The sequence below is a fragment of the Acomys russatus genome, chromosome 5 (assembly GCF_903995435.1).
Source record: "Acomys russatus chromosome 5, mAcoRus1.1, whole genome shotgun sequence".
Lineage (NCBI taxonomy): Eukaryota > Metazoa > Chordata > Mammalia > Rodentia > Muridae > Acomys > Acomys russatus.
Window position 1 is genome coordinate 26,330,827 of NC_067141.1, and position 27,107 is coordinate 26,357,933.

At 52.7% G+C, this 27,107-nt stretch overlaps 1 protein-coding gene across 6 annotated transcripts; it reads left to right on the forward strand.

The window, feature by feature from the left end:
- Positions 1–1,474: 1,474 nt before the first annotated feature.
- On the forward strand, positions 1,475–25,812 carry Aldh3b2 (aldehyde dehydrogenase 3 family member B2). 6 transcript variants are annotated; one of them, XM_051145783.1, is made up of 11 exons: positions 1,476–1,639; positions 6,950–7,112; positions 7,588–7,635; positions 22,631–22,693; positions 22,907–23,027; positions 23,146–23,231; positions 23,342–23,423; positions 23,742–24,128; positions 24,489–24,655; positions 25,145–25,244; positions 25,497–25,812. In XM_051145783.1, the coding sequence occupies exons 1-11, from the start codon at positions 1,602–1,604 to the stop codon at positions 25,679–25,681; spliced, it is 1,440 nt and encodes a 479-aa protein (XP_051001740.1). In that variant the 5' UTR covers positions 1,476–1,601; the 3' UTR covers positions 25,682–25,812. The 6 variants fall into 6 exon arrangements, with proteins under 6 accessions (XP_051001744.1, XP_051001740.1, XP_051001739.1 ...); XM_051145787.1 differs by lacking the exons at positions 22,631–22,693; positions 22,907–23,027; positions 23,146–23,231; ... (3 more) ...; positions 25,145–25,244; positions 25,497–25,812 and adding exons at positions 7,934–8,054; positions 8,173–8,258; positions 8,369–8,450; ... (2 more) ...; positions 11,050–11,149; positions 12,413–12,668 and having other exon boundaries at positions 1,475–1,639; positions 7,588–7,698; XM_051145782.1 differs by lacking the exon at positions 7,588–7,635 and having other exon boundaries at positions 22,583–22,693.
- The last annotated feature ends 1,295 nt before the right edge of the window (positions 25,813–27,107 follow it).

Below are 27,107 nucleotides of genomic sequence, written 5' to 3' on the forward strand. Positions count from 1 at the left end.
TGAGTCAAGGGTTGCTGGCAGTTACCTGGAGCTGGAAGACTCTCACCCGGCCCTCCAAAGGAACTGGTGCCTTCCAAGTCAACTGTCGGCAGCTCTCCTCCTCCTCCTCCTCCTCCTCTTCCTCCTCCTCCTCTTCCTCTTCTTTTCTTCTAATTCTGAGACAAATTTTGCTCTATAGCTCTAACTAAACTAGAACTCGTTGTGTAGACCAGGCTGGCCTCAAACTCATGGCAACCCTCCTGCCTCAGGTGTGAGGACTGGACTACCGGTGTGAGTCACCACACTCAGCTTGGGTGTGGATGTCTGTCTTCAGTGTTGTGAGAGAAGACAGCTCAGAGCTCTTGGCCACTTTGGGTCATTGTCCCGCAGCCCTGCACAGGACAGAGTGGGGGCACAGGACCCACCCTAATGATCTGATTTCACACTCTGCCCACTGCTATCAGGATCACAGCTGTGCAGGTTTCTCTCTGCTTTAGTTTTCTTTAAGAGGCGTCTCTACTGAGTTAGGCTTCACACAGCCTGTAGCCTACACACCATGTAGCTTCTGAACTGGAGTGAGAAGCCATCTCTGGGACTCCCTGCTGCTCTCAGGCAAGGCCACCCCTGAGATATCATCCTGAGTCCCCTTGGCTCTCCCTGTGCTCCCTTCCTGGGCCCAGATGGGCATTGAGCTCTAAAACTAGCAAAGATTCAGGGGCCAGAGGTTTGTAGTGTGATGTGGCTCCCATTGTCCCAGCTCCAGCCACAAGGAAAGGTTATGCCAGACACCTGCAGGCAGAGAGGCCCTCTCTGCAACCCTGAACTGGGGGTGTGTTTGATGTCTGAGTCAGGGGGGAGCAGGGGACAGGGTCTGGCCACCAGTGAGAGACAGTATCAGGGACTCTCAAACCCTGGGAGGTACTGGGAGCCACCAGCTCTGCAGCCCCAGAAACACTGACTTGTGTAAGAAGCTGGCATCTTCTCATCCTGAGAAGAGACTCAAAAACAATCACAATTACACTCAGGGAGGTTAAATGACTCAATTTGGCATCACACAGAATATAGGAAATAAAGTTATAAGTGACATCCACCCTGGGGTACCCCCACCCCCACCTACTGGGTCTCCTCTACAACTGTCAGGGCTCCTTCTTCTGCCCCATGTGTGCCATTTGCTCATAGAAAAATGGAAATGAAAGTCCCTCTGTTATCCAGTCAGGGACACCCTGGCTGTGCAAGTGTGTGAGGGTGTAGATGGTGACTTAGCCTGTGAGGGCTTCCTGGAGGAGGTGGCACTATTGGTACAGCTCTAGTAAGCTCTGAGACCCCTGCGGGGTGGGGGTAGGGGGTCCTTTTATCCTTTCAGCTAGCTTCCCACCTGCCCCTCCATATCTTGGAAGCCCACAGAGCAGCTTGCCCATCCTGTCATTCCAGTTCCCCTTGGTGGAGCCAGGGAAGAGGTAGAGGAAGGGCGTGGAGTTTAAAAGCAGTTGCCCCACCAGGACAGATTCACTGTGCTGTCGGGAGTGGGTGTAGGAGTGGAGTCCAGGGGCTCATAGAGGGATTGGCAGAGGCAGACGCAGGAGCCTTCAGGGTAGGAGAGGCGCTGCACGGCTGGAGCCAGAATGTCCACCAAAGGCAAAAATCCAGAACCGGAGCAGGGGTAGGTGAACCTACTCAGGGCCATAGACTCGGGGCAGAGGCTGATGGAAATGGGATGTGGGGGTCACAGGAGAGGTGAAGGCCCAGGAGCCCAGGGGTTGAGACCACCAAGGTGCCTGGGACTGCAGAGTGGTAGGTGGACCAGGGCTCGCAGCAGAAGTGTGCCCTTGACCTTCCTTGTCTTTCTGAGCCTCACATCCCTGTGTTAGGTTCCTGGGGACCCCAGCTTTCCTGGGGTAGGAACAAGCCCCATCTTTCCCAGGGAGAGTTCCAGGCGACAGAAAGCAGCTGTGTGGGTACATGGGGACCCAGCTGAGCTGTGGCCAGATTGCTAGGTGGCCAGGTGGTGGTGGCGTGGTGCAGGCCTTTTAATCTCAGAACTCAGGAGGCAGAGGCAAGCAGATTGGTGTGAGTTCGAGGCCAGCCTGCTCTACAAAGTGAGTCCAGGACAGCCAAGGCTACACAGAGAGACCCTGTCTCGAAAGATAGAAAGGAAGAAGGAAGAGGAGTTTCAGGTTCATGTTTAAAAAGCCACATTTCCAGCGGGACAGAGCGGCACAAGCCTGTAATGCCAGCCCTTTAGGGACTGAGGTACAAGGCTTCTCAACCCAAGGACTATGTAATGTAGTAAATTCTGTATTTAAAAAAAAAAAGGCTGGAGGTGCATCTCAATACACAGAGTGTATACCAGTGTGTAAGCAGCTCTGGGTTTCATCCCTAGCACTGTGTAAATTAGATCACATTGACAGACACATGCACATGTCAGTCATCCTAGCACCTGGGATGAGGTGGAGGCAGGTGAATGGGGTTCAAGGCCATCCTTGGCTGCATTGCAAGTGTGAAGCCAACCCAGGCTACGAAAGATTCTGTCTCAAAAAAAGTGTGTGTGTGTGTGTGGGGGGGGTGTTCCTGTGTTTCCAGAACTCTTACATTCTTGTTTTTGTTTTGAGACAGGGTTTCTCTGTGTAGCCTTGGCTATCCTTGACTCAATTGTAGACCAGGCTGGCCTCAAACTGCACATGATTTCTCTGTGTAGCCTTGCCTGTCCTGGACTAGATCTGTAAACCAGGCTGGCCTGGAACTCACAGCGATCCACCTGCTTCTGCCTCCCGAGTGCTGAGATTAAAGGTGTGCGCCACCACGCCCGGCTTCAATATTACATTCTTATTGTAGAAAATCTTGAAGCTACAGAAAGGTGTTGATAAAAGGCATGGTCCTAGCACTTAGGAGCAGAGACAGGAGGATTGCTGCAAGTTCGAGGTTACAAAGACAGTACCTTGTAAAAGAAACTTTTATTCTCCTGGCTCTATTGTTGTCTGGGAGGCTAACTGCCTCTTTCTGCTGGTCTAGGCCTGGTCCTGGAAACTTCTACCCTCCGTACAATCTAACCTAGGCCTAGAATGTTTTCAGCCTCTGAGACTTACTGCTTAATAAGCTCACCCTTATTTGTTCTGAGCTCTGGGCTGGCTAGTTCAACTCAGCTGTTCTGGCTCAAACTCCTCTCCCAGCTGATTTTTTGTTTCTTTTGATTTTTTGAGACAGGGTTTCTCTGTGTAGCCTTGGCTGTCCTGGACTCGCTTTGTAGACCAGGCTGGCCTTGAACTCACAGCAACCAGCTTGCCTCTGCCTCCTGCTGGAATTTAAAGAGTGTGCCACCATATCCAGCCTCCAGCTGATTTATTTAATCTGCCTTGGCTTCAAACTAACTCAGCAATCTAATCATCTGGCTTCTTCTCATTTTCTGGCTCATTCCATCTTCACCTGAGTTCTTTCTCGCTCTCTGCAACCATCTCTGTATTACCGTCCTGGTAAAACTTCCCTTTCCTCTCTCTTCTCATGAGAGCTGTGCATATCCTATTCTGTCAAATCTTCTTTTCTGCCATCAATTGGGCATTACTTTCAGACATGGGTGCTTCCTTCTACAAACTTTACTTTTGTTTGGGATTGAAGGCATGTACCACCACGCCTGGATGTAAGCTTTTTTTTTACTTGATACTTGCTCTGTACCAGGCTGGCCTTGAACTCAGATCTGTTTTCCTGTCTTCTGGATTAGAGGCTTGTATTTCAGCCAGATCCTGTTGACCTAGATGGTCTTTAGATGTGATCTCTTGGGGCTGAAGAGATGGCTCAGTGGTTAAGAGCACTGTCTGTTCTTCTAGAGGTCTTGAGTATAGATGGCCCTCTTCTGACATGCAGGTGTACATGCAGATAGAGCACTCATATACATAAAATAAACAAATAAATAAATCTTAGATGTGATCTCTTGCCAGAACAGCCATGTTCTGACTTAACATTCTTCTACAGAACCAGGTAGACATGTGTCCACACCATACACCCAGCTGTAGAGATGACTCTGGGTAAATGCCTTGCCACACAAGTATGGAAGCAGTTCAGATCTGCTATACTCAAGAAAAAGCCTGATAGGTGTAGCACGCCATGTGTTAGCCCAGTGCTCAGAAGTCAGGGATCCCTGGGCCAGCCTAAATAGCTTGCCTTGCCAAATCAGTGAGCTCTGGGGCAGTGAGAGACGCTTCCACTGTAAATAAAGAGGACCACTGGAGAAAGCAGTGTTAGCCTATAGCCACCACACACGCATGTATACCTGCGCCTGTACATACACATTCAAACATACACACTTCATGGACTACACGTTGGAACATGATCATAATGTTAGTGAGAGAAGAGGCCTTTGGGGTCCACAAAGGCCCATTTTTAGCAGCCACTGTGAGTAGGACAAATCAGCTGGCCTCCCCGGGCCTCAGTCTCCCCACCCTTCCAAGGCGGGTAACAGTATCGGACAGGCACTGTACCCCACTCAGGAAGAGTAACCATCACTCTTCCTTCCAGCTTTGTTCCATGTTGTATTTGAGGTTCACAGACTCCATCCCAGCTCCCCATGTAGCTGGTCCCATCAACACAACTGGACCTGCTACACTCTATTTCTCAAAACCTGCATCACAGGGCCTTTGCACCTGTTGCCCCACACCCACAATGCACAGCATCCCTGTGTCTTCACTGCAGTTACAGCCAGGATGCCAGCTCTGGAGATGCCTATGGGGTGGTGACTCTGTATAATTACAGTCCCCTGCCATGTAACTGACGTGTCAGTCAGCAACAGTAATCCTATAGATTATAACCAGGCTGAGTGAAGCAGGCTGCCCCACATGGGGAGCCCTGGGGGCCTTAATACATCCCAGGTTCAGCCCCATGAAGGCAGGAGGAAGGATGGGCAGTGTTAGAGCAAGGCCAACGTGACCAGGAGCTTCTGGAGCCCTGGCAGGGAGCACTGCTAAGGCCTGGTGACATTGACACCCCAGAAGGAGCTCTCAGCTAGGGACCTGGAAAGCTCTAGGGCTTGGAGTCTAGGCCAATGGTTCCAGCTGTCCAGGGAGTGGGGAACCCCCGGGGTATCCCCCGGGACCAGATCCTCCAGGAGTACCTGTAGGGAATGGCACCATGTCTTCCTGGGAAGGGGTCTAGGTGGGGGCTCCTCAGGCGTGGCCTAGGTCCCCATCCAGCCTTGGCAGGAGGTGAGTCAGCTCAGGGACAGTCCTCAGCAACACTGCTGTGAGCTGCCTCCTCCTTCAGGCCCCAGGGGAGGGGGACCTGAATGAGGAGGAGGAGGGGGACCTGAACGAGGAGGGGGAGGGGGACCTGAATGAGGGGGGGGAACCTGAATGAGGAGGGGGAAGGGGGACCTGAATGAGGAGGGGGAGGGGACCTGAATGAGGAGGGGGAGGGGGATCTGAATGAGGAGGGGGAGGGGGACCTGAATGTGGAGGGGGGGGGGGACCTGAATGAGGGGAGGGGACCTGAATGAGGAGGCCTCAGCTGGGAAATCAGCACACTGTCATGGGGAGAAGGTTGTGTCCAGTCTTCTGTCACCCCACATTCCTCACCTGGGACAGCCCCTGAGAGCCTGCAGTGGCTGCTGGATTTTTGCTCTTGTTCTTTGTCCTTGTTTTTGAGACACGGTTTCTCTGTGCTGCCCTGGCTCTCCTAAATTCACTTTGTAGACCAGGCTGTCCTCGAACTCAGAGATCTGCCTGCATCTACCATAAGAATAGGCTCTGCCTTTCTGTCTGTTGTTCCATAGGGGCACTATCCTGAAAGTTCTGTCCACAGGGGGTGCTCCCCCAAGAGTTCTATTCACAAGGGGGCATTGTACTGTGAGCTTTATGCAAGGGGGACACTGTTCTGAGACCTCTGTCCACATGGGGGGCACTGTCTTGAGAGCTCTGTCTACAGGGGGCATTGTAGTGAGACTTCTGTCCACAGGCGGCGCTCTTCTGGGAGCTCTATCCACTGTGTTGCTGTCCTAAAAACTTTATCCACTTGGGGGTGGGGGGCTATGCTGAGAGGTCTAAGCACAGGGGACACTGTCCTGAGAGGTCCTATGACTGGAGGTAGTGATATTAACCCTGCCAGATACTTTTACCCCATTATAAGGATGAGGAGAGACTGAGGCTTCAGCTGGTCAGCTGACCCTTTGGGAGCTCTGCTCCAGAGGGCGCTGTTTTGTAGATGTCCGCTGTGGGGCGCTGTTCTGATAGGAGCCCGGTTCACGGGAAGTACTGCTTCAAGAAGTCTCTGCTCACAATGGTATGTTGGCAATAGATGAACTCTGTCAACACGGGGTGCTGTTCACAAGGGTGTGTTGTGTGTCTGTGTTTCACTGAAGAAGGTGACAACCGCTGAGGCCCAGGGGAAGATAGAGATGCTGATGGGAACAGGGCCTCAAAGGCATGCAGCGGGGCCGCTGTTCCCTGCTCCTGCCAAGGGTCACGACCAGGTCCCAGCACAGACAGCTCCTGTCCACACAGATGCAAAGCACGCACCTGTATTCATTCAGACCATCACAAAAAAACAAGGGCACAGGCACATGCGCACGCACGTGCCGATACACACAGACACGCTGATCCACAGACTCAGGATACACATCCTTGTTCTGACACATGGACACACAGCAACAGACGTCAAATGACATTCGGCCTTGCGAGCTGGCTCATGCATGTACTCTTAGCTCTGTGAGAGGTAGAGGCAGGACAATCAGGAATTCACAGGTCACCTCAAGCTAGAGAATACTCCGGAGACCAGCATGAAGGACATGTCTCAAAAGTCTAACCAACCCACAAATGAACAACAAAAACCCCAAACAAAAGACAAAAACCCAAGCTCCACACGCCCCACGGTTCGGAAGCACTCAGCACCGTTGCAGGGCCTGGCCCGTGGGACCACTGAGCGGAAAAGATTCCCATGGGAGACCATGAGCTTCAGCGGATGGCACCCAGTTAACGGCCCCATATTGCAGGGCGGACCCTTTCGAGGAAAAGCTGCGGAGGCTGAAGGAGTCCTTCCACACAGGGAAGACAAAGCTGGCCAGATTCAGGGCTGAACAGCTGCAGAGCTTGGGCCGCTTCCTACAGGACAATACCAAACAGCTGCATGACGCCCTAGCTGGGGACCTGAGCAAGGTGCTGGGGGCTGTGGGGGTGGGGTACATTTCCCCGGAGACGCAGAGGTGCTGTGTTATCCCTCCCAGGCTAGCCACCTCCTTTCTGAGATCTGTCCCTAAGGAGAGTGACACTCTGCAATGTGACTGTGTGTGCAAACTGTATCCTCTATATTTACTCTGCCTTGAATTCAGAGTGCAGTGTTAACTTGGGAACACACACACACACCTGACACCCCACCCCCCAGCCCCACACAGTCCCCGAGAGCCAGCTTGATGGCTGTTCTCAGGTCACAAGTGGGGAAACTGACGCACTCGGATTAAAGCACTTGCCTGAAGTTACAAGACAAAGCAGTGGCATCCCAGAATTATTCCCCATGGGACCTCCATGCTGCCCTTACATTGTGTTTACATATACACGCTCAAGGGAACTGCCTCGTGCCCTATCCAAAGGTAGACCCCAGCCAGGCCTTGAACCCCATCTCCCCACCTCACAGTCAGCCTTCGAGTCAGACATAAGTGAGATCATCCTGTGCCAGAATGAGGTGGGCCTGGCCCTCAAGAACCTGCAGACCTGGATGAAGGACGAGACTGTATCCACCAACTTGGTGAGCCCTGTTGGCTGCGTGATGGTGGGTGAGGGTGACAGTGGGGTGGCAGGGCACGGGCCAGCCTGTCCCAGGCCCCTTCTTGCCCTTGAGATGAAAGTAAGCTAGTCTTCTCATTTGGGGACCCCATCACCCAGGGAGGTGAGGACCCATGCGTGCGCGTGTGTGTGTATGTGTGGTGCGGTGGGGGTGGGGCCTGCTGCTCATTAGGCACTGACTGTATCCTGTACCCTAGCTCACCAAGATGAGTTCAGCCTTCATCCAGAAGGAGCCCTTCGGCCTGGTGCTCATCATCGCGCCCTGGAATTACCCTTTGAATTTGATGATCACTCCCCTAGTGGGGGCCATCGCAGCAGGTGAGTTGGGGTTTGGACCCTCCTAGCCTGAGGGTCCTTCCCAAAAAGGGCATCCAGAGTTCCCTGGAGGGTACAGGCACCAGCATCCCATCTTCTGTTTCCTCATTGGCTCCTGCAGGGAACTGCGTGGTGCTGAAAGCCCTCAGAAATAAGCAAGAACACAGAGAAGTGCTGGCGGAGCTGCTGCCCCAGTATCTGGACCAGGTGGGCATGGCTGGGCCTGGCAGCACCTGACATCCCCACACCGCTGTCTCGGCCAGGGGGGAGGTCCCGCTGCCCTGGGTCTGCCTCCTGAGCTCTGTCCTGCCTTGCAGAGCTGCTTTGCTGTGATGCTGGGTGGGCCTGAGGAGACCGGGCAGCTGCTGAAACACAAATTTGACTATATCTTCTTCACAGGTAAGGTGAAGGTTGCCCTGGCCAGGATCCTGGGGATGGGGGACAGCAGGGAATGCCTGTGAAGGCATTGGGGGATGAGGCCATAGGCCAGGGTAGGGGACGAATCAAGAGGTGGAGGTGTCCCTGAGGGTGGCTGTCCAGACTCCCTGAGACTCTTGGAGACTGGCCTCTGGGTGGTCAGGATGGAGACAGACTTTTGGAGGCAGGTGGAGCAGCCCAGAACTTGGGCTGAGACAGGTCTCTGTGGAGAGAGGAGGCCAAAGTTCATGCCAGACCGGTTGCCCAGGTGAGGAATGTGCCTCTTGACCATGTCTTCAGGGAGCCCTCGGGTGGGGAAGATTGTCATGGCTGCTGCTGCCAAACACCTGACACCTGTCACCCTGGAGCTGGGGGGCAAGAACCCCTGCTATGTGGATGACAACTGCGACCCCCAGACCGTGGCCAACCGTGTGGCCTGGTTCCGCTACTTCAACGCTGGCCAGACCTGTGTGGCCCCCGATTATGTCCTGTGTAGCCAGGAGATGCAGGAGAGGCTGGTGCCTGCCCTGCAGAATGCCATCACGCGTTTCTATGGAGACAACCCGCAGACCTCCCCCAACCTGGGCAGAATCATCAACCAGAAACATTTCAAGCGTCTGCAGGGATTGCTGGGCTGTGGCCGCGTGGCCGTGGGTGGCCAGAGCGATGAGGGGGAGCGCTACATTGGTGAGTCTCCTGCCTCATCACAGGACACGGCCCACCTGGGCTGACACCCTTTTATACTTGAGGGGCGAGGCCCACTCTGGACCTCAAGTCTAAGCTTACAGTGAATTCTAGCTTCCGGTGGCTAGGAACCCCCAACACTGCTTCTTGAGGTCTGTGACTCCATTACAAACAGCTGTTCCACAGCTCAAACCCACCAAGCTAGCTGTCCAGATTGTGATTTAAATTCCTGTCCTACCCTCTATTGTCCCATGTCCCATAAGGGCAGAATCCCAGACAGTGTGGAGTCCTCAGAAGTCAGACCCTAAGATACCCTGTCCTGGAGCCGAGCTCTCTCTCCATGTATGTGTGGGGCTGTGTTACCTCCTGTATTGCAGCCCCCACAGTGTTAGTGGACGTGCAGGAGACAGAGCCTGTGATGCAGGAGGAGATCTTCGGGCCCATCCTGCCCCTGGTGACCGTGAGGAGCCTGGATGAGGCCATTGAGTTCATGAACCGGAGGGAGAAGCCGCTGGCGCTGTACGCCTATTCCAACAACGCCCAGGTGGGTATAGTCTCCAGAAATGAGCTATGGAAGAGCTCAGGGGCCCTCTGGAGAAACAGAATTTCAGGGATGGTGGCTTCTTAGGCTGTTTTTGTCCTCCGTCCCTGAAGGCACTGAGGTCCCTTCCCACATCCTAGCCAGACCACACACCTGGCTGGCTGAACCAAGGTTTTATGTACTTTTGTTAGTTTGGTTTTTTTTGGTGAAACAAGGTCTCATGCAACTCAGGCCTCATACTCTCTATATAGCTGAGGTGGCTTCGAGCTCCTAAATCTCCTGCCTTCACGTCCATCCTTCTGGGGTGACAGAAGTACATGCTGCAGTTGGTTTCAGGTGCTCCTAGGAATCAAATGAAAGCCTCAAGCATGCTAACCAAGCACCAAGCGACAACCCCAAGCCCTCAACAATGCTTTTGTAAATACACTTATTTGAAAATACGTTCATGGATAAACCACAAAGGCAGTAGATTTCCCCATACCTTACACCCAGTTACCCCATCAAGGGTCAGAATCAAGAAATGACTTCGGGCATCGCCATTAACTGCGGCCACACCTCCTCCCCACCAATCTGTGCCGCCTGTGCTTCCTATCTCACTAGGACTCAGCCGTCTCTGCATCATCCACAGTTTCTTTCTTGGTTCCTCACAACTTGATAAAAAGTGTGGGGTTTCCAACCCAGAACTATTTATCAAGACAGAATGGACATATTCATGTGTGTGTGGACGCACATGTGCATGCGAGTTGCTTTGTTTTGTGAGGCAGGCTCTTGCAGACTAGATTGGTGGTGAGTTCCCTATGGAAGCTGAGAATGACTTTGAACCCCTGGGACCAATCTCAGGCTGCTAAACCCAAACCTGACTTCAGCAGCCCTAACTTGTCCCACAAAGCCACTCACCTCTCTCTCCCTTCTCTCCCGAAGAACTGTCTGTTATAATAAAACGTAGCAGCCACCTCATGTCCCCGCCCTGGGAAACCTCTATGACCACCTGGTACCTCACTATGCCTCCTCCTTGGGATTATGGCCCAACACCTTGCCAGGGCCACACACAGGCAGACATGCAGGGGACATGTCCCTATTGTAGGGGTCCAGGAGTCTGTCCCTACCAGACCGTACCAGATGTCCCTGAAAGAAGGGACATCTAGGTCTCCTTTAGAAGCTCCTCTTTCAAGCCGGGCGTGGTGATACACACTTTTAATCCCAGCACTTGGGAAGCAGAGGCAGGTGGATCTCTCTGAGTTCGAGGCCAGCCTGGTCTACAAATGGAGCCCAGGACAGCCAGGCAAGACTACACATAGAAACCCTGTCTTGAAAAACAAACACAAAAACAAACAAAAGTTCCTCTTTCTTTCCCAGGTGGTCAAGCAGGTGCTGGCCCGGACCAGCAGTGGGAGCTTCTGCGGGAACGACGGCTTCATGCACATGACCCTGTCCAGCCTTCCTTTTGGAGGAGTGGGTAGGTGGCACCGGAGAGAGCTCTGCGCCCTCCTGGGCTGATCCAGGAGTGCATGCCCATCCAGCTACACTAACTGCAGAACACGCAGCCACTCTCAATGCCCCGTGCAGGGGGGAGGCGAGGAAGCCCCTCTCCACCGACAGTGTCCCTTCTAGCTTGCCCGCCTCCCCCCCCCCCCCAGTCTGTGGTGGAAACTTCCAGGTGTGCTGGCGCGTGCATGTGCCAGTGGGGAACAAATAGGCCATTTTGTGGATTTTAAAAAAACACACCGTGGCTGCCAGTCACTAAGTACCTTGACTTTTGTCAAGCAAGGCGTGTCCTCAGCCACCCACCCCCCACATAGGTGTGGATGTTTTCACTCAGTAATGGGGCTGTACACTTGCCCCTTCAGCCTTCCCATGTCCCTGGGAGCCCATCCCTGGGCCCCTCTATTTCCAGGAGGCCTGGGGTGTGAAGATGCAAGCTCCACAGCCTTATGTGACCTCGACAGCCCTTTTCCCTTTGAGCTAATTCATTGCTGAAAGGATATCCCATTCCTTCTACCTGGGGGTTCTCAGTAGTGGAATGAGTGACAGATGGCCCTGACCCCTCCTAGTCTGTCTTAGAGGACACACTCCCTTCTTTTCCCCTCACTTCTGTATGCTGTGGCAGCCACTGACTGAGCTTGGTCCTAACATGTCACCCACCGCCAAGGCTCTCATTGTCCCTAAGCCTGACTCCTTTGGGCCCTCACCCATGCTGTTTATCTGATTGGCTCCATAACCCTCTAGCCTCTTTCACTCCGGATACCCAGGCTGCACTGCCCACTATGTCATCCCAGCTGTTCCCCCTGGAAATCCCAGGCTGGGTCTTTTTCCTTTCCTACACACTGGGAACTCTCTGAAGAGCCACTTATTTTTCTACCACAGCCCTAGGAGGAGGGCACCACTGTCACAGAAGAGAAGACTGAGGCAAAGTCACTTCCACAAGGTGGCACAGCTATTCAGGGCAAAGCTGGGATTCACCTCCCCCACTCCACCCCATAGCCTGGCTTCACCCCTCCCCAACTCTACCCCCGTAGCCTGGCTTCAGAATATCCACTGTCTATCCTGTACCAGCACCTGGAAAGCTGGTACCAGGGCAAGCTGAGGGCTCAGCCTTTTACCTGCATGCTTTATGTAGCCCACTGGACGAACGGGGAAACAGGCTGTCAGAGCCAGATCTGTGTGATATCTCCTTAGCCATCCACTGAAAGCTTGACCCTGTGCTCTGTGCTGCCTACAGGATGGAGCGGGATGGGCAGGTACCACGGCAAGTTCTCCTTTGACACCTTTTCCAACCAGCGTGCCTGTCTGCTGAGCTGCCCTGGGATGGAAAAGCTTAACGACCTCCGCTACCCGCCCTATAGTGCCTGTAAACAGCAGCTTCTGAGATGGGCCATGGGCTCTCACAGCTGTACCATCCTGTGAACACCACCCTGGACTCCTCCCCTCTCGCTGCCCCACCCAGAACTACCTGAGCTTTCAGCTGCCCCCAAATCTTCAGTGGTGTCCAGCCCAGCCTGTGAACACCTCACTTCTGGAACTTTTTCTGAACAGACCTGCAGGACCTGATGGGGGGCGCGGGGCGGGGGCGGGGGTGGGGGTGGGGGGCTGGTCTAGTCCCTTCCCATAGCACAGCGCCCCCTGCAGCCTCCTGACCCTCTCCTGAGATAAGTCAGCTGACAGAGAAGCCCCTCCCCAAGGTTGGGCAGCTCTGGTGACTGAGGAGGACTTTGTCAGATCATAGTCAGGCTCCCAGAGGACAAAGAAGTTGCTCACAGCTCCGTCCACAGCTGGAGGGTGGCTCTGTCCCACCTGAAGTGACGTGATCTTGAATCAAGACCAGATTAATCGGTGGGATCTGTCTGAAGTGTGGTCTTTAGTTACCTGTCTGTAGCTTCTGTCAAGTGACCTGACAGAGGCAAGTTCCAGGGGGAAGGATTCTCTTGTAGCTCTCGATCAGAGGGGTCAGTCCACCTCAGTATCTGATGAAGTTAAGGGTCTTGGTAAGAGGGTCATTCATACAGTGCAAAGTTGAATCATAAATGTCCTCATAAGAAGCTGAGGGCCAAAGCCGGGTGCGGTGACACACGCCTTTAATCCCAGCACTCGGGAGGCAGAGGCAGGCGGATCGCTGTGAGTTCAAGGCCAGCCTGCTCTACAAAGCGAGTCCAGGACAGCCAAGGCTACACAGAGAAACCCTGTCTCAAAGGAGAGAGAGAGAGAGAAGCAGGGGAGGGGGAGGCAGAGGTTGGGGGTGCAGTTCAGTTGTAGAGAGTCTGCCAAGCATATGAAAGACCAGGATTGCTGAAAGAGAAAGTTGTGGGGGGAGGCGGGGTGATGTATCCTGAGAGAAGACAGAGGAATGATTAGATGAGCCATGAGACAAAGCTGTGACCCAAGGTTCCCCAGGGGTGATAGAGCAGTGGTGTTTGCTCTCCGTGGGAGGGAGATAGTAGCCCTGAAAACAACACCTACTAACTCCTGGGGCCTGTGAACGGGACCCTGTAGGCGTGACATTTTCCAAACCTACGTTATTTGGGGTTCTTTAATGCTTATACCTCCCTTCCAACCCACCTGCCCTAGACAGGAGAGAAGAGAGGTTTATGGGAACAGGAGAAGTAGATCTTTTCGACTCAGTTCCTGGGAGTGATTCCCCTGGTGTAGTCGGCAGGATTTCAGCAGACCAGCAATTCCACCAAAGTTGCTCTTGGAACCTGGAACAGCAGCCAGAACCCGGAGCCCCGAAGCGTTCCCTGGTGCTGTTCTCTCTAGGAGCATCTTGAAGTGGAGCGATGAACAACCAAACAATACCAAGACCCCAAAAGCCCCCGCCTCCCGTTTTGGGCTCATATTTATGCCTTCTCTCAGAGCCTGTACTAAGATGTGTTTCAGCTGGCAAAAATCCAGCTCCCATGCCAGGTGGTTCATCTTCTAGTGGATAAACATCACCTGATCTCTCACAAGTCTGTTCCCCATCCCACTCTTGGGATCAAAACAAAAAAACATGTTTACATCCAATACCTATCTCACACTTAGGATCAAAACAAACACATGGGTACATGTACTACAGGACCCTGTATTATTATTATTACTTTTTTTTTATTATTATGTTTTTGAGACAAGGTCTCACTGTGTAATCCTGGCTTTCCTGGACTCACTTTGTAGATCAAGCTAGCCTCAATCTCACAAAAATCCTCTGCCTTCCTAAGTGTTGGGGTTACAGGTGTGTGCCACCACCACCTAGCAGGACCCTGTGTTTAACAAAGATCTTTCCAAGTCTGATGAAGTTAAGGATCTTGGCAAGAAGGTCATCCAGGTAGGTGACAGCATGAGTCACATAAGTCCTTATAAGAGAGGCAGGTAGGCCGGGTGGTGGTGGTGCATGCCTTTAACCCCAGCCTCGGGAGGCAGAGGCAGGCGGATCGCTACGAGTTTGAGGCCAGCCTAGTCTACAAAGTTAGTCCAGGACAGCAAAGGCTACACAGAGAAACCCTGTCTCAAAAATAAATAAATAAATAAAGGGGGGCACCCTGTCTCAAAAAAAAAAATTAAAGGGGGGGGCAGGTGACTGGGGTTCAGAGTAGAGCACTTGCTGAGCAAGCTGGAGGCTCTGGGTTCCATTCCCAGCACTGTGACAGGCGGGGATGGGTAGGGATGGGGGATGACAGCAGTAGATGTGTTCTGAGACAAAGGTCATGTCAAGACAGAGACAAGATCGGAGTGATGAGACTGAGTCAAGGGTTGCTGGCAGTTACCTGAAGCTGGAAGACTCTCACCAGGCCCTCCAAAGGAACTGGTGCCTTCCAAGTCAACTGTCGGCAGCTCTCCTCCTCCTCCTCCTCCTCTTCCTCTTCCTCCTCTTCCTCTTCCTCCTCTTCCTCTTCTTTTCTTCTAATTCTGAGACAAATTTTGCTCTATAGCTCTGACTAAACTAGAACTCGTTGTGTAGACCAGGCTGGCCTCAAACTCATGGCAACCCTCCTGCCTCAGGTGTGAGGACTGGACTACCGGTGTGAGTCACCACACTCAGCTTGGGTGTGGATGTCTGTCTTCAGTGTTGTGAGAGAAGACAGCTCAGAGCTCTTGGCCACTTTGGGTCATTGTCCCGCAGCCCTGCACAGGACAGAGTGGGGGCACAGGACCCACCCTAATGATCTGATTTCACACTCTGCCCACTGCTATCAGGATCACAGCTGTGCAGGTTTCTCTCCGCTTTAGTTTTCTTTAAGAGGTGTCTCTACCGAGTTAGGCTTCACACAGCCTGTAGCCTACACACCATGTAGCTTCTGAACTGGAGTGAGAAGCCATCTCTGGGACTCCCTGCTGCTCTCAGGCAAGGCCACCCCTGAGATATCATCCTGAGTCCCCTTGGCTCTCCCTGTGCTCCCTTCCTGGGCCCAGATGGGCATTGAGCTCTAAAACTAGCCAAAGATTCAGGGGCCAGAGGTTTGTAGTGTGATGTGGCTCCCATTGTCCCAGCTCCAGCCACAAGGAAAGGTTATGCCAGACACCTGCAGGCAGAGAGGCCCTCTCTGCAACCCTGAACTTGGGGAGTGTTTGATGTCTGAGTCAGGGGGGAGCAGGGGACAGGGTCTGGCCATCAGTGAGAGACAGTGTCAGGGGCCCTGGGAGGTACTGGGTGAATGTTCACAGAAACACTGGGAGCCACCAGCTCTGCAGCCCCAGAAACATTGACTTGTATAGGAAGCTGGGACCATGTCTTCTCATGCCCAGGAGAAACTCAAAAATCTTGATACTAAGGGCCTGGGGAGATGGCTCAGTTAACATTGCTGGCTGTTTTTCCAGAGGACCAGGGTTCAGTTCCCAGCACTTACACGCCATGCCACAGTATCTATGACTCCGGTTCCAGGAATCTGATGCCTTCTTCTGGTCTCTGTGGTTATCAGCCATGCAACGTGGTGCACAGACTTACATGCAGGCAAAACGGCCAGACACAGAGAAGTTATGTAACTTGACTGGGATCTCACAGTAAATAGAAAATAAAGACATAAGTGACATTCCCCGCCTTTGGAGCAATTCCCCTGCCTGTAGAGTCCCTTCTACAACTGTCAGAGCCCCGTTCTTCTGCCCCGTGTGTGTCATTTGGTTACAGGAGAGTAGAAATAAGTCCTACAATTTCTCCCCTAGACAGGAACACCCTGATTTTGCATGAGTGTGAGGGTGGAGATGACAGGCCCAGGAGGCTTCCTGGAGGAGGTGGTATTGCTGTCGGGACCGGTGAGCATTGCGTTCACCTCCCATTCCCATGACTTTTCTCCTCACTAGCTAAGTTCCTGTCATCATCCTCAGAACACTCAGACCCACAGAGAAGCCTGCGCAGCCTGCCATTCCGGTTTCCATAGCTGTGCCCGGCAGGGAGGGTGTGGGATTTAGGAGGCAGCTGCCCCACCCGCCATCTGTTAGAGCTCCAAGACCAGACCCTGGGCTGCCAGGTAGGACCCAGGCAGTGCCCCACTGAGGTCCCACCTAGAAGGAGCAGCAAGGGTAAAGGAGCCTGCTCAGAGAGGAGCTGTGCATCAGGAACCAGCATGTCTGCTGCGGACACAGGCTCGGAGCCCTCACGGGGGTAGGTAGGGTCACTGGTATTGGGGACAAAGGGGCCTCACTACAAAAGGCCCTGGGTCAGGGGACAGTTCTGGTGGAAATGGGATATAAATTCATAGGTGAAGGGCAGGGCTGTGAGGCGAGAAGGAGAGATTGTCAACGAGCCTAGGACGGTATGGTGACAACAGGACCAGGGGCTGAGGGCTGAGGTACCCAGTCTTTTGCTTTGGCCTTCTGAGCCTCACATTCCTGTGACAGGTAGGAAGCATCCAGGACCCCCAGGACTAGGGATAAACCCCATCCTGTCTGGAGGAGCCCCAGGCTGCTGAAGGTGGCAGCCATATAAACAGATGGAAACCTGGCAAAGGACACCAGAGCTGTGACCAGGGTGTCAGAAAGGAGGGGACGTCTTGGGAGGCAAGGCCAGAGCTGAGGGGTTTGTTTGTTGTTGTTTTTGTTTGTTTGTTTGTTTTTGAGACAGGGTCTCACTGTGTCGCCCTGACTGGCCTAGAATTCACTATGTAGATCAGGCTGGCTTTGAACTCATAGATATCCATTTGCCTCTGCCTCTGGAGTGCTGGGGTTAAAGGCATGCGTCACCATACCTGACCCAGTTTTTCGTTGAAAGAGCCATATTACCAATGGGGCACAGTAGCCTGTGCCTGCGACCTCAGCTCTCTAGAATTCAGACACAGTCTGGAATGCCTGGTGTGAGTTATTGCAAAGAAAAAGAAAATGACAAGGCTGGGGATGATAGAGTGCTTGCCTGTTTGATCCCCGGCACTGCATGAACGGAGTGAGGTGGCTCAGGCCTTAATGCCAGCACTTGGGAGGTAGGAACATGAAGAGCAGGGGTTCTAGGTCATCCTTGGCAAGATTTTTGAGGCTAGCTTGGGTTCACTGTGGCTCTGGAGATGTTACGTTCTCCTAGAAAACCTAGAAGCAACTGAAAGGAATTGAGGAGATGCTTTTTTTTAAATGTGACTAAAATTTTAGCATGGTGGCATACACATGTCACCTCTGTACTCAGAGGCAGGAGGATTGCTTCAAGTTCAAAATTACATAAAGAATACCAGGCCACAGCAGGGCGTGGTGGCGCAGGCCTTTAATCCCAGCAGTCAGAGAGGCAGAGACAGGCAAGGCAGATCTCTGTGAGCTAGAGGCCTGCTGCCCCACACCCACAATGCACAGTGTCCCTGTGTCTTCACTGCAGTTACAGCCAGGATGCCGGCTCTGGCTATGCCTGTGGGGTGCTGACTCTGTATAATTACAGTCCCCTGCCATGTAACTGGCATGTCAGTCAGCAACAGTAATCCAAAAGATTATAACCAGGCTGAGTGAAGCAGGCTGCCCCACAGTGGGGAGCCCTGGGAGCCTTAGTACATCCCAGGTTCAGCCCCATGAAGGCAGGAGGAAGGATGGGCAATGTTAGAGCAAGGCCAACGTGACCAGGAGCTTCTGGAGCCCTGGCAGGGAGCACTGCTAAGGCCTGGTGACATTGACACCCCAGAAGGAGCTCTCAGCTAGGGACCTGGAAAGCTCTAGGGCTTGGAGTCTAGGCCAATGGTTCCAACTGTCCAGGGAGTGGGGAACCCCTGGGTAGCCCCCTGGGACCAGAGCCTTCAGGAGTCCCTGCAGGAAATGGCACCATGTCTTCCTGGGAAGGGGTCTAGGTGGGGGCTCCTCAGGCGTGGCCTTAAGGAAGGAGGGCCTGGGTCCCCATCCAGCCCTGAGAGGAGGTGAGTCTGCTCAGAGACAGTCCTCAGCAACACTGCTGTGAGCTGCCTCCTCCTTCAGGCCCCAGGGGAGGGGGACCTGAATGAGGAGGGGGAGGGGGGAATTGAATGAGGAGGGGAGGGGACCTGAATGAGGAGGGGGAGGGGACCTGAATGGGGAGGGGAAGGGGACCTGAATGAGGAGGGGGATCTGAATGAGGAGGGGGAGGGGACCTGAATGAGGAGGGAGAGGGGACCTGAATGAGGAGGGGGACCTGAATGTGGAGGGGGAGGGGGACCTGAATGAGTATGCCTCAGCTGGGAAATCAGCACACTGTCATGGGGAGAAGGGCATGTCCATAATCTTCTGTCACCCCACATTCCTCATGTGGGCCAGCCCCTGAGAGCCTGCAGTGGCTGTTGGATTTTTGCCTCTTGTTCTTTTGTTTGTTTGTTTGTTTGAGACAGGGTTTCTCTGTGTAGCCTTGGCTGTCCTGGACTAGCTTTGTAGACCAGGCTGGCTTCAAACTCAATGAGTTCCATCTGCCTGTCTCTGCCTCCCAAATGCTGGGATTAAAGGTGTGCGCCACCATGCCAGCCAGGCCCTTGCTCCTTGTTCTTAAGAACAGGCCAGGTCCTAAGAGCTGTATTCACAGCACTGCCCCAAGAGTTCTGTCCACAGGGGGCACTGTTGTAAGATTCTGTTCAATGCCAGGTTTGGGGATATCCTGTGGTGGAGTGTGGTGGTGCTGTCCTGACAGTGGCTTTGTCCACAGGGAGGCACTGCCTCAGAGATGTGTGTCTGGATGTCATTAACTAAGATGGTGACCTGCTGCTGATGTCCAGGGAGGATGTAGGTGCTATTGAGAAACGACCTCAGGGGCACTCAGGGGGGTGCTGTCCCAGTCCCTCTGAGGGCCACCAGCAGGTCCCATCATGTGCTGCACCTGTCCATCCGGACGAAGGCAACACCCACCCCCACCAACTCACCACACAAGACACATGTGTTCTGACACTCTGGTGTAAAGATACACTCACTGAGCAACAGTTTTCTTTCTTTCTCTTCTTCTTCTTTTTCTACTTCTTCTTTCTTTCTTTTTTTTTTTTTTTTTTTTTTTTTTTTTTTTTTTTTTTTGAGACAGGGTTTCTCTGTATAGCCTTGACTGTCCTGGACTAGTTTATAGACCAGACTGGCCTCAAACTCACAGAAACCTGCCTGCCTCTGCCTCTGCCTCCCTGAGTGCTGGGATTAAAAGTGTGTGTCACCACATCTGGCTCATAGACACTTCTTACATGTATGTAGACACTTGAAAAAAGCACACATGGATACAAGCACATACACACACAGTCACATAAGTATTGGCTTCATAATTGGAAGCAAGCCTGGGCTACTGTTGTGTGGCAAAACTTTTCCTGGGGGAAGAGAACACATACGTCTACTCACCCCAGGTATGGATGCCACCAAAGCCCAACATGGGGGACCAGTGATTTTAATCAGAGGCTACTCACAAGAGCAGAAATGACTCAAATAGAGCTGTATTACCAAGCTAGGAAACCCATTCAGGAGACAGAAGCAGAGGGATCTCAGTGAGTTCGAGGCCAGCCTGGTCTACAAAGGTAGCTCCAGGCCAGGCTGGTCTACAGAGGTAGTTCTAGGACAGCCAGGCCTACACAGAGAACCCCTGTCTTCTGTTTGTTTGTTTGGTTTTGTTTTTGTTTTTTGAGACAGGGTTTCTCTGTGTATCATTGGCTTGGCTATGCTGGACTCACTTTGTAGACCAGGCTAGCCTTGAACTCACAGCAACCTGCCTGCCTCTGCTTCCCGAGTGCTGGGATTCAAGGCATGCACCACCATGCCCAGCAAGAAACCCTGTCTTGAACGACCAAAAAAATCAACCAACCAACAAATCAAACAAACAAACAAAGCCTTGGGAACCCCAGAGCACACTGCACAGCCTACGGGCTAGGCTGCGCAGTGTCCTTCCCAGGCGGCTCAGTTGGTCAGAATCTCTTCCCTCAGAGTGCCTCCTGCTCTACTTACCTCTACTTACTCTGGCAGGGAGGGGCCTAGTGAATCTGCTCCGCCCCCTCTCTCCACACCCAATAATAAATAAAATGTAAAAGACAAAAAGCTATGAAATTGCTTATTTCAAACAATGAAAAAGAGTCATACAACAAAAACTTCAAAATATACAATAACACGCATGTGCACATGGGAGGGATATGAGGCCCAAGGCCAGGGGCTGGGGGGAGAGTAGTGGCTTGGGGAGGATAGGAAAGTGGGGTGTGGCTAGTGTGGATTGGGGGGATGCCTCAAGCCCTGGGGCTTCTGAAACTCTCCCCAAAGGTTGAGTGGGCACAGGCTACCACTGAACACTTCCCCATCCTGTAGGGCAGAACCCTGTGAGAACACACTGCGGAGGCTGCGGGAGGCCTTCAGTGCAGGTCGGACTCGGCCTGCTAAGTTCCGGATGACGCAGCTTCAGGGGCTGGGCCGTTTCTTGCAGGACAACAAGCAGCTGCTGCAGGATGCTCTGGCGAAGGACGTGGGCAAGGTACTGTTTGGGGACACTAGGGGCATCTAGATGGCGCAGCTGGGCCTCTGTGAGACCTTGTACACCTGAGAAGGAGTGAACCTCCAGGTGTATTTAACCTTTGATCTACGCGCAGAATGCAATATAATTTTAAGAACACATGGAACATGCCTGAGAGGCCAGGTGATAGCTGTTCTTAAGTCACAAGTAGGGAAACTGAGGCACTTGGTGTTAAGTTGTTTTCCCAAAGTCTCAAGGCCAAGCAGTGGCAGCCCAGAATTATTCCCCATGGGATCTCCACGCTGCCCTTATGCTGTGTTTATACACACACACGCTCAAGGGAACTTCCTCGTGCCCTATCCAAATGGTAGACCCCAGCCCGGCCTTGAACCCCATCTCCCCACCTCACAGTCAGCTGTAGAATAAAAGGTAGATTATTGAATCTACTAACTTCAAAAATCTTACATTGGTATTGTAGATTGATGAAAATTTAAGACTTTTGATTGATGGAAATTTAAGACTTCAACTTTTGCTTCATTGATAAGAATTTAAATTGTATATTGTCATTCATTTTTGCCTTATGTATTGTATGTTATATGTTGACAAAATATATATTGTATGTTAGAAACTTAAGTTCATTTTATTCAATGTTTATTTAATGTATTATTCATGTACCACTAATGTCTTAGGAAAAACTGTTCAGGAAGATTGGGGATAAAAGTTGGTATTTAGTTACGTAGAAATCCTACTAGATACTAACTTACTTTGTCATAGAGCAGGTTTGTTTAATTTCTTGTATATGTCTTCAAAGGAATAGTTGATAACTGTAGGAATAGATAGAGTTGGTCTTCAAACTCTTCAGAGATACACAGAATATGGCATTTAAGGATGAGGGCTTTCCTGACAGAGAGAGACATCCGCTCCTGGCCGCTTCTCCATTTGCATCATTGAAGATGGGGGCTTCAAGAGACGCGGGTGACAGAATGGTCACTGGACGGAGAAACTGCTTTTATCTCTACTGCTGATGACAGGCTGACTGTCTGCAATGATCAGCAGTGATGCTGGAAAGTTGGTTGTCCAGCTATGAAGAGACTAGATGGACCAGACCGTCGGATTTCCTGCTTCAAAAAGCAGTTTGCTGGATGCCTTGGGCCGATAAGGCTGAAGACTGATTGCCCCAATGAAGGAGAGAATCCGGTGACTATCCAGGCGGTCTGCTCTCTCTGTCCTATGCAACTTGGAAGTTGCCTGCCAGCACGTCCTTTATTAGATAGATTTTCCTTCTTGGGTCTCTGATGGGATTGAAGACTAGATAGCCACAGTGTTATTAGAAGCTTTAGTTTAAGAATTAAAAACACATTTATAGATGGATAATTGCAATTTCTCATGAAAGAAAAGGACTCTCTTTGGTAGGATAGTGAAATACTTTCTCTCAGGTTAATAAGTATAAAAGGACTTGGTTATGTACTTGATACCTGATGATTATGTATATATGTATATGTGTGTCTATAGTTCTTAATTTTTTTTAAAAGAGAAGGGGGATGTGTGGGAAAGAATAGGCCTTGTCCCACTGACAAGGCCTATTCTTTCCCACAGTCAGCCTTCGAGTCAGACATGAGTGAGATCATCCTGTGCCAGAATGAGGTGGACCTGGCCCTCAAGAACCTGCAGACTTGGATGAAGGACGAGACTGTGTCCACCAACTTGGTGAGCCCTGTTGGCTGCGTGATGGTGGGTGAGGGTGGCAGTGGGGTGGCAGGGCACAGGGCAGCCTGTCCCAGGCCCCTTCTTGCCCTTGAGACCAGTCTTCTCATTTGGAGACCCCATCACCTAGAGAGGTGAGGACCCACATGTGTGCACATGGTGCGGTGGGGGCAGGGCCTGCTGCTCATTAGGCGCTGTCTGTATCCTGCATCCTAGCTCACCAAGATGAGCTCAGCCTTCATCCGGAAGGAGCCCTTCGGCCTGGTGCTCATTATCGCGCCCTGGAATTACCCTTTGAATTTGATGATCACTCCCCTAGTGGGGGCCATCGCAGCAGGTGAGTTGGGGTTTGGACCCTCCTAGCCTGAGGGTCCTTCCCAAAAAGGGCATCCAGAGTTCCCTGGAGGGTACAGGCACCAGCATCCCATCTTCTGTTTCCTCATTGGCTCCTGCAGGGAACTGCATGGTGCTGAAGCCCTCAGAAATAAGCAAGAACACAGAGAAGGTGCTGGCGGAGCTGCTGCCCCAGTATCTGGACCAGGTGGGCATGGCTGGGCCTGGCAGCACCTGACATCCCCACACCGCTGTCTCGGCCAGGGGGGAGGTCCCGCTGCCCTGGGTCTGCCTCCTGAGCTCTGTCCTGCCTTGCAGAGCTGCTTTGCTGTGATGCTGGGTGGGCCTGAGGAGACCGGGCAGCTGCTGAAACACAAATTTGACTATATCTTCTTCACAGGTAAGGTGAAGGTTGCCCTGGCCAGAATCCTGGGGATGGGGGACAGCAGGGAATGCCTGTGAAGGCATTGGGGGATGAGGCCATAGGCCAGGGTAGGGGACGAATCAAGAGGTGGAGGTGTCCCTGAGGGTGGCTGTCCAGACTCCCTGAGACTCTTGGAGACTGGCCTCTGGGTGGTCAGGATGGAGACAGACTTTTGGAGGCAGGTGGAGCAGCCCAGAACTTGGGCTGAGACAGGTCTCTGTGGAGAGAGGAGGCCAAAGTTCATGCCAGACCGGTTGCCCAGGTGAGGAATGTGCCTCTTGACCATGTCTTCAGGGAGCCCTCGGGTGGGGAAGATTGTCATGGCTGCTGCTGCCAAACACCTGACGCCTGTCACCCTGGAGCTGGGGGGCAAGAACCCCTGCTATGTGGATGACAACTGCGACCCCCAGACCGTGGCCAACCGTGTGGCCTGGTTCCGCTACTTCAACGCTGGCCAGACCTGTGTGGCCCCCGATTATGTCCTGTGTAGCCAGGAGATGCAGGAGAGGCTGGTGCCTGCCCTGCAGAATGCCATCACGCGTTTCTATGGAGACAACCCGCAGACCTCCCCCAACCTGGGCAGAATCATCAACCAGAAACATTTCAAGCGTCTGCAGGGATTGCTGGGCTGTGGCCGCGTGGCCGTGGGTGGCCAGAGCGATGAGGGGGAGCGCTACATTGGTGAGTCTCCTGCCTCATCACAGGACACGGCCCACCTGGGCTGACACCTTTCCATACCAATGAGGGGCATGCTGGAACCGACTGTGGCCTTCAATAGGAATCCTTGGATCTCTGAGTTTAGTGATTCTGGTGCCACAACTCTGGCTCTTCAATTCCAACCTTAGGCCCCGCAGCTTTTGACTTACTGAGCTGAGACCCCCAATTTTATGGGCTTAAGCTTCCATTTGGTTTGCATTGCCCCATGAGGTCAGAACCCTGGACACTCACTCAGTCTTTGGAGTCCTGAGAGGTCAGATCTTGAGAGCTTTGTTCCCATCCAAGCCCTGACAACAAACGAGGCTGCTCTCCCTTTGTCCATAGCACCCACCGTGCTGGTAGATGTGCAGGAGACAGAGCCTGTGATGCAGGAGGAGATCTTTGGGCCCATCCTGCCCCTGGTGACTGTGAGGAGCCTGGATGAGGCCATTGAGTTCATTAACAAGCGGGAGACGCCGCTGGCTTTGTATGCCTTCTCCAACTGCAGCCAGGTGGGTCTGGCAGGAGAAGGGTACAAAGGGGACAGATTGACCACACCTCATGCTTGGGGCTTTAAACTGCTGCTGCAAGTTTTACCAGCCAGACTGGTTCCACTGAATACTGCATAAAGACACCTGAAGACAGGACCCCAGTGCCAGGTATACAGCTGGCCAGCTATTTGTCCTGGCTCGGGCAGCCTCCACTTGCTGGAAGAGCTAGGGAAGACCCTACCCCTTCTGAGTCATGAAAAATTCCTTATATGCCAAGCTCCTATGGCATTGAAGGACAGCACTGACCAGGACCACACAGGCAGAGCCTGGCTGGTTGCAGTACAGATCCACGCTTTCTCATAAAGTTATAATTTCCCCAGTGTCTTGGTTATGGGCATAGCCCCTACAAGGTGCACCCCCTAGTGGATGCTTAAAACAAGGGACTGTTCCATGCAAGGAGATGCTGGGAGAGGCACTGCCGAAGGCTCTGCTCACTTCCACTTCTTTCAGGTGGTGAACCAGATGTTGGAACGCACCAGCAGTGGTGGCTTTGGAGGCAATGATGGCTTCCTCTACCTGACCCTACCAGCCTTGCCCCTGGGGGGAGTGGGTGAGTTCCTAAACCCCTCCCCAATCCAGCCCCAACCCCAAAAAGTTCTTGGCTACTCCACCTGGTTCTAGGCTCTGAGCCTCTTATGGCCTCAGTTACTTTATCTGTAAACAGTTAGTTGGTTGCCCTGCCTTTCTCTGAGCTCCCTTGAAAGCTTGGGGCTTCTGGTCCTAGCAGGTGGCTGCTACCTAGGCTGGCAAAGAGGGCTGCACAGCTGTTGTACTCACACTCTCGCTCTCTGTGTCCTTGCAGGCAACAGCGGGATGGGCAGGTACCATGGCAAGTTCACCTTTGACACCTTTTCCCACCAGCGTGCCTGCCTGCTGAGTAGCCCTGGGATGGAAAAGCTTAATGACCTCCGCTACCCACCTTATGGTCCCTGGAACCAGCAACTGATAAGCTGGGCCCTGGGCTCCCAGAGCTGCACCATCCTGTGAACACCACCCCAACTCCTCCCTTCTGCTGCCCCGCCCAGAACTACCTGAACTTTCAGCTGCCCCCAAGTCCCTAGTGGTGTCCAGCCCAGCCTATGAACACCTCACTTCTGGAACTTTTTCTGAACAGACCTGTAGGACTTGGCGAGGATGGGGGTGGGGCTGTGGGGGTGGGGGCTGGTCCAGTCCCTTCCCATAGCACAGTGCCCCCTGCAGCCTCCTGACCCTCTCCTGAGATAAGTCAGCTGACAGAGAAGCCCCTCCCCAAGGTTGGGCAGCTCTGGTGACTGAGGAGGACTTTGTCAGATCATAGTCAGGCTCCCAGAGGACAGAGAAGTTGCTCATAGCTCCGTCCACAGCTGGAGGGTGGCTCTGTCCCACCTGAAGTGACGTGATCTTGAATCAAGACCAGATTAATCGGTGGGATCTGTCTGAAGTGTGGTCTTTAGTTACCTGTCTGTAGCTTCTGTCAAGTGACCTGACAGAGGCAAGTTCCAGGGGGAAGGATTCATTAGGGTTCATGGCCTCAGAAGGTTCCATTCCCCCATGACACAGCAGACATGACAGAGTACAGTTCAGTTCATAGGACAGCAGGCTCCCGTGTCGTCATGGTGAATCTAGCTGTAGGTGCTGGGCCCATGGTTGTCGATAGCCACCAGAGTGGCTATAAGAAAATCAACAACACACATGAGTTATCCTTCCCCGTCCAAACCCAGGACAGCAGGTTAGGACAGCAGGACAGCGCTGGAGCAGGTGCTGATAGGACTGGCCACAGAGAAGATGGTGGCGAGGCACAGCATGCATCAGGACCCCAGGTCTGAAGTGTAAATAGGCTTTGGGAGGCCACATCTGGTTGTAAGAAGGATGCAGGTAGGGGCATATATCTGCATGAGATCATGGCAAGGGGCCTCCTACCCTGTATGGCCTGGGCTGGTTAGTTCTTTGACAACTTGACATAAACTAGAGTCATTTGGAATGAGGGGACCTCAATTGAGAAATTGTCTCCATCAGTTTGGCCTGTAGCAAAGTCTGTGGGTCCTCTTCTTGACTAACGAGTGACACGGGGAAGGCCCAGTGCACTGTGGATACTGCAACCCTTGGGCAGGTGGTCCGGGGGTGTGTAGGAATCACTAAGCAAGCCACAGGGAGCAAGCCAGTAAGCAGTGTTCTGTCATGGTGCTTACTTCAGTTCCTGTTGTCAAGTTCCTGTCTTGAGTTCCTGTCCTGACTTCCTTAGTGATGGATTTGCAGAGGTCTGTAAACCCTTCCCTCCCAAGTAGCTCTGGTCACTGGATCGTTATCACAGCCTCAGAAAACAGGACGTTATCTCTCAAGATGTTGCAGCCTCAGCTCCTGTCAGGCAGTGCCAAGTCTCACCTGACAACACCATGGCAGAGGACAGAGCTGTTTCCGGGACAGTGCCTGTGGA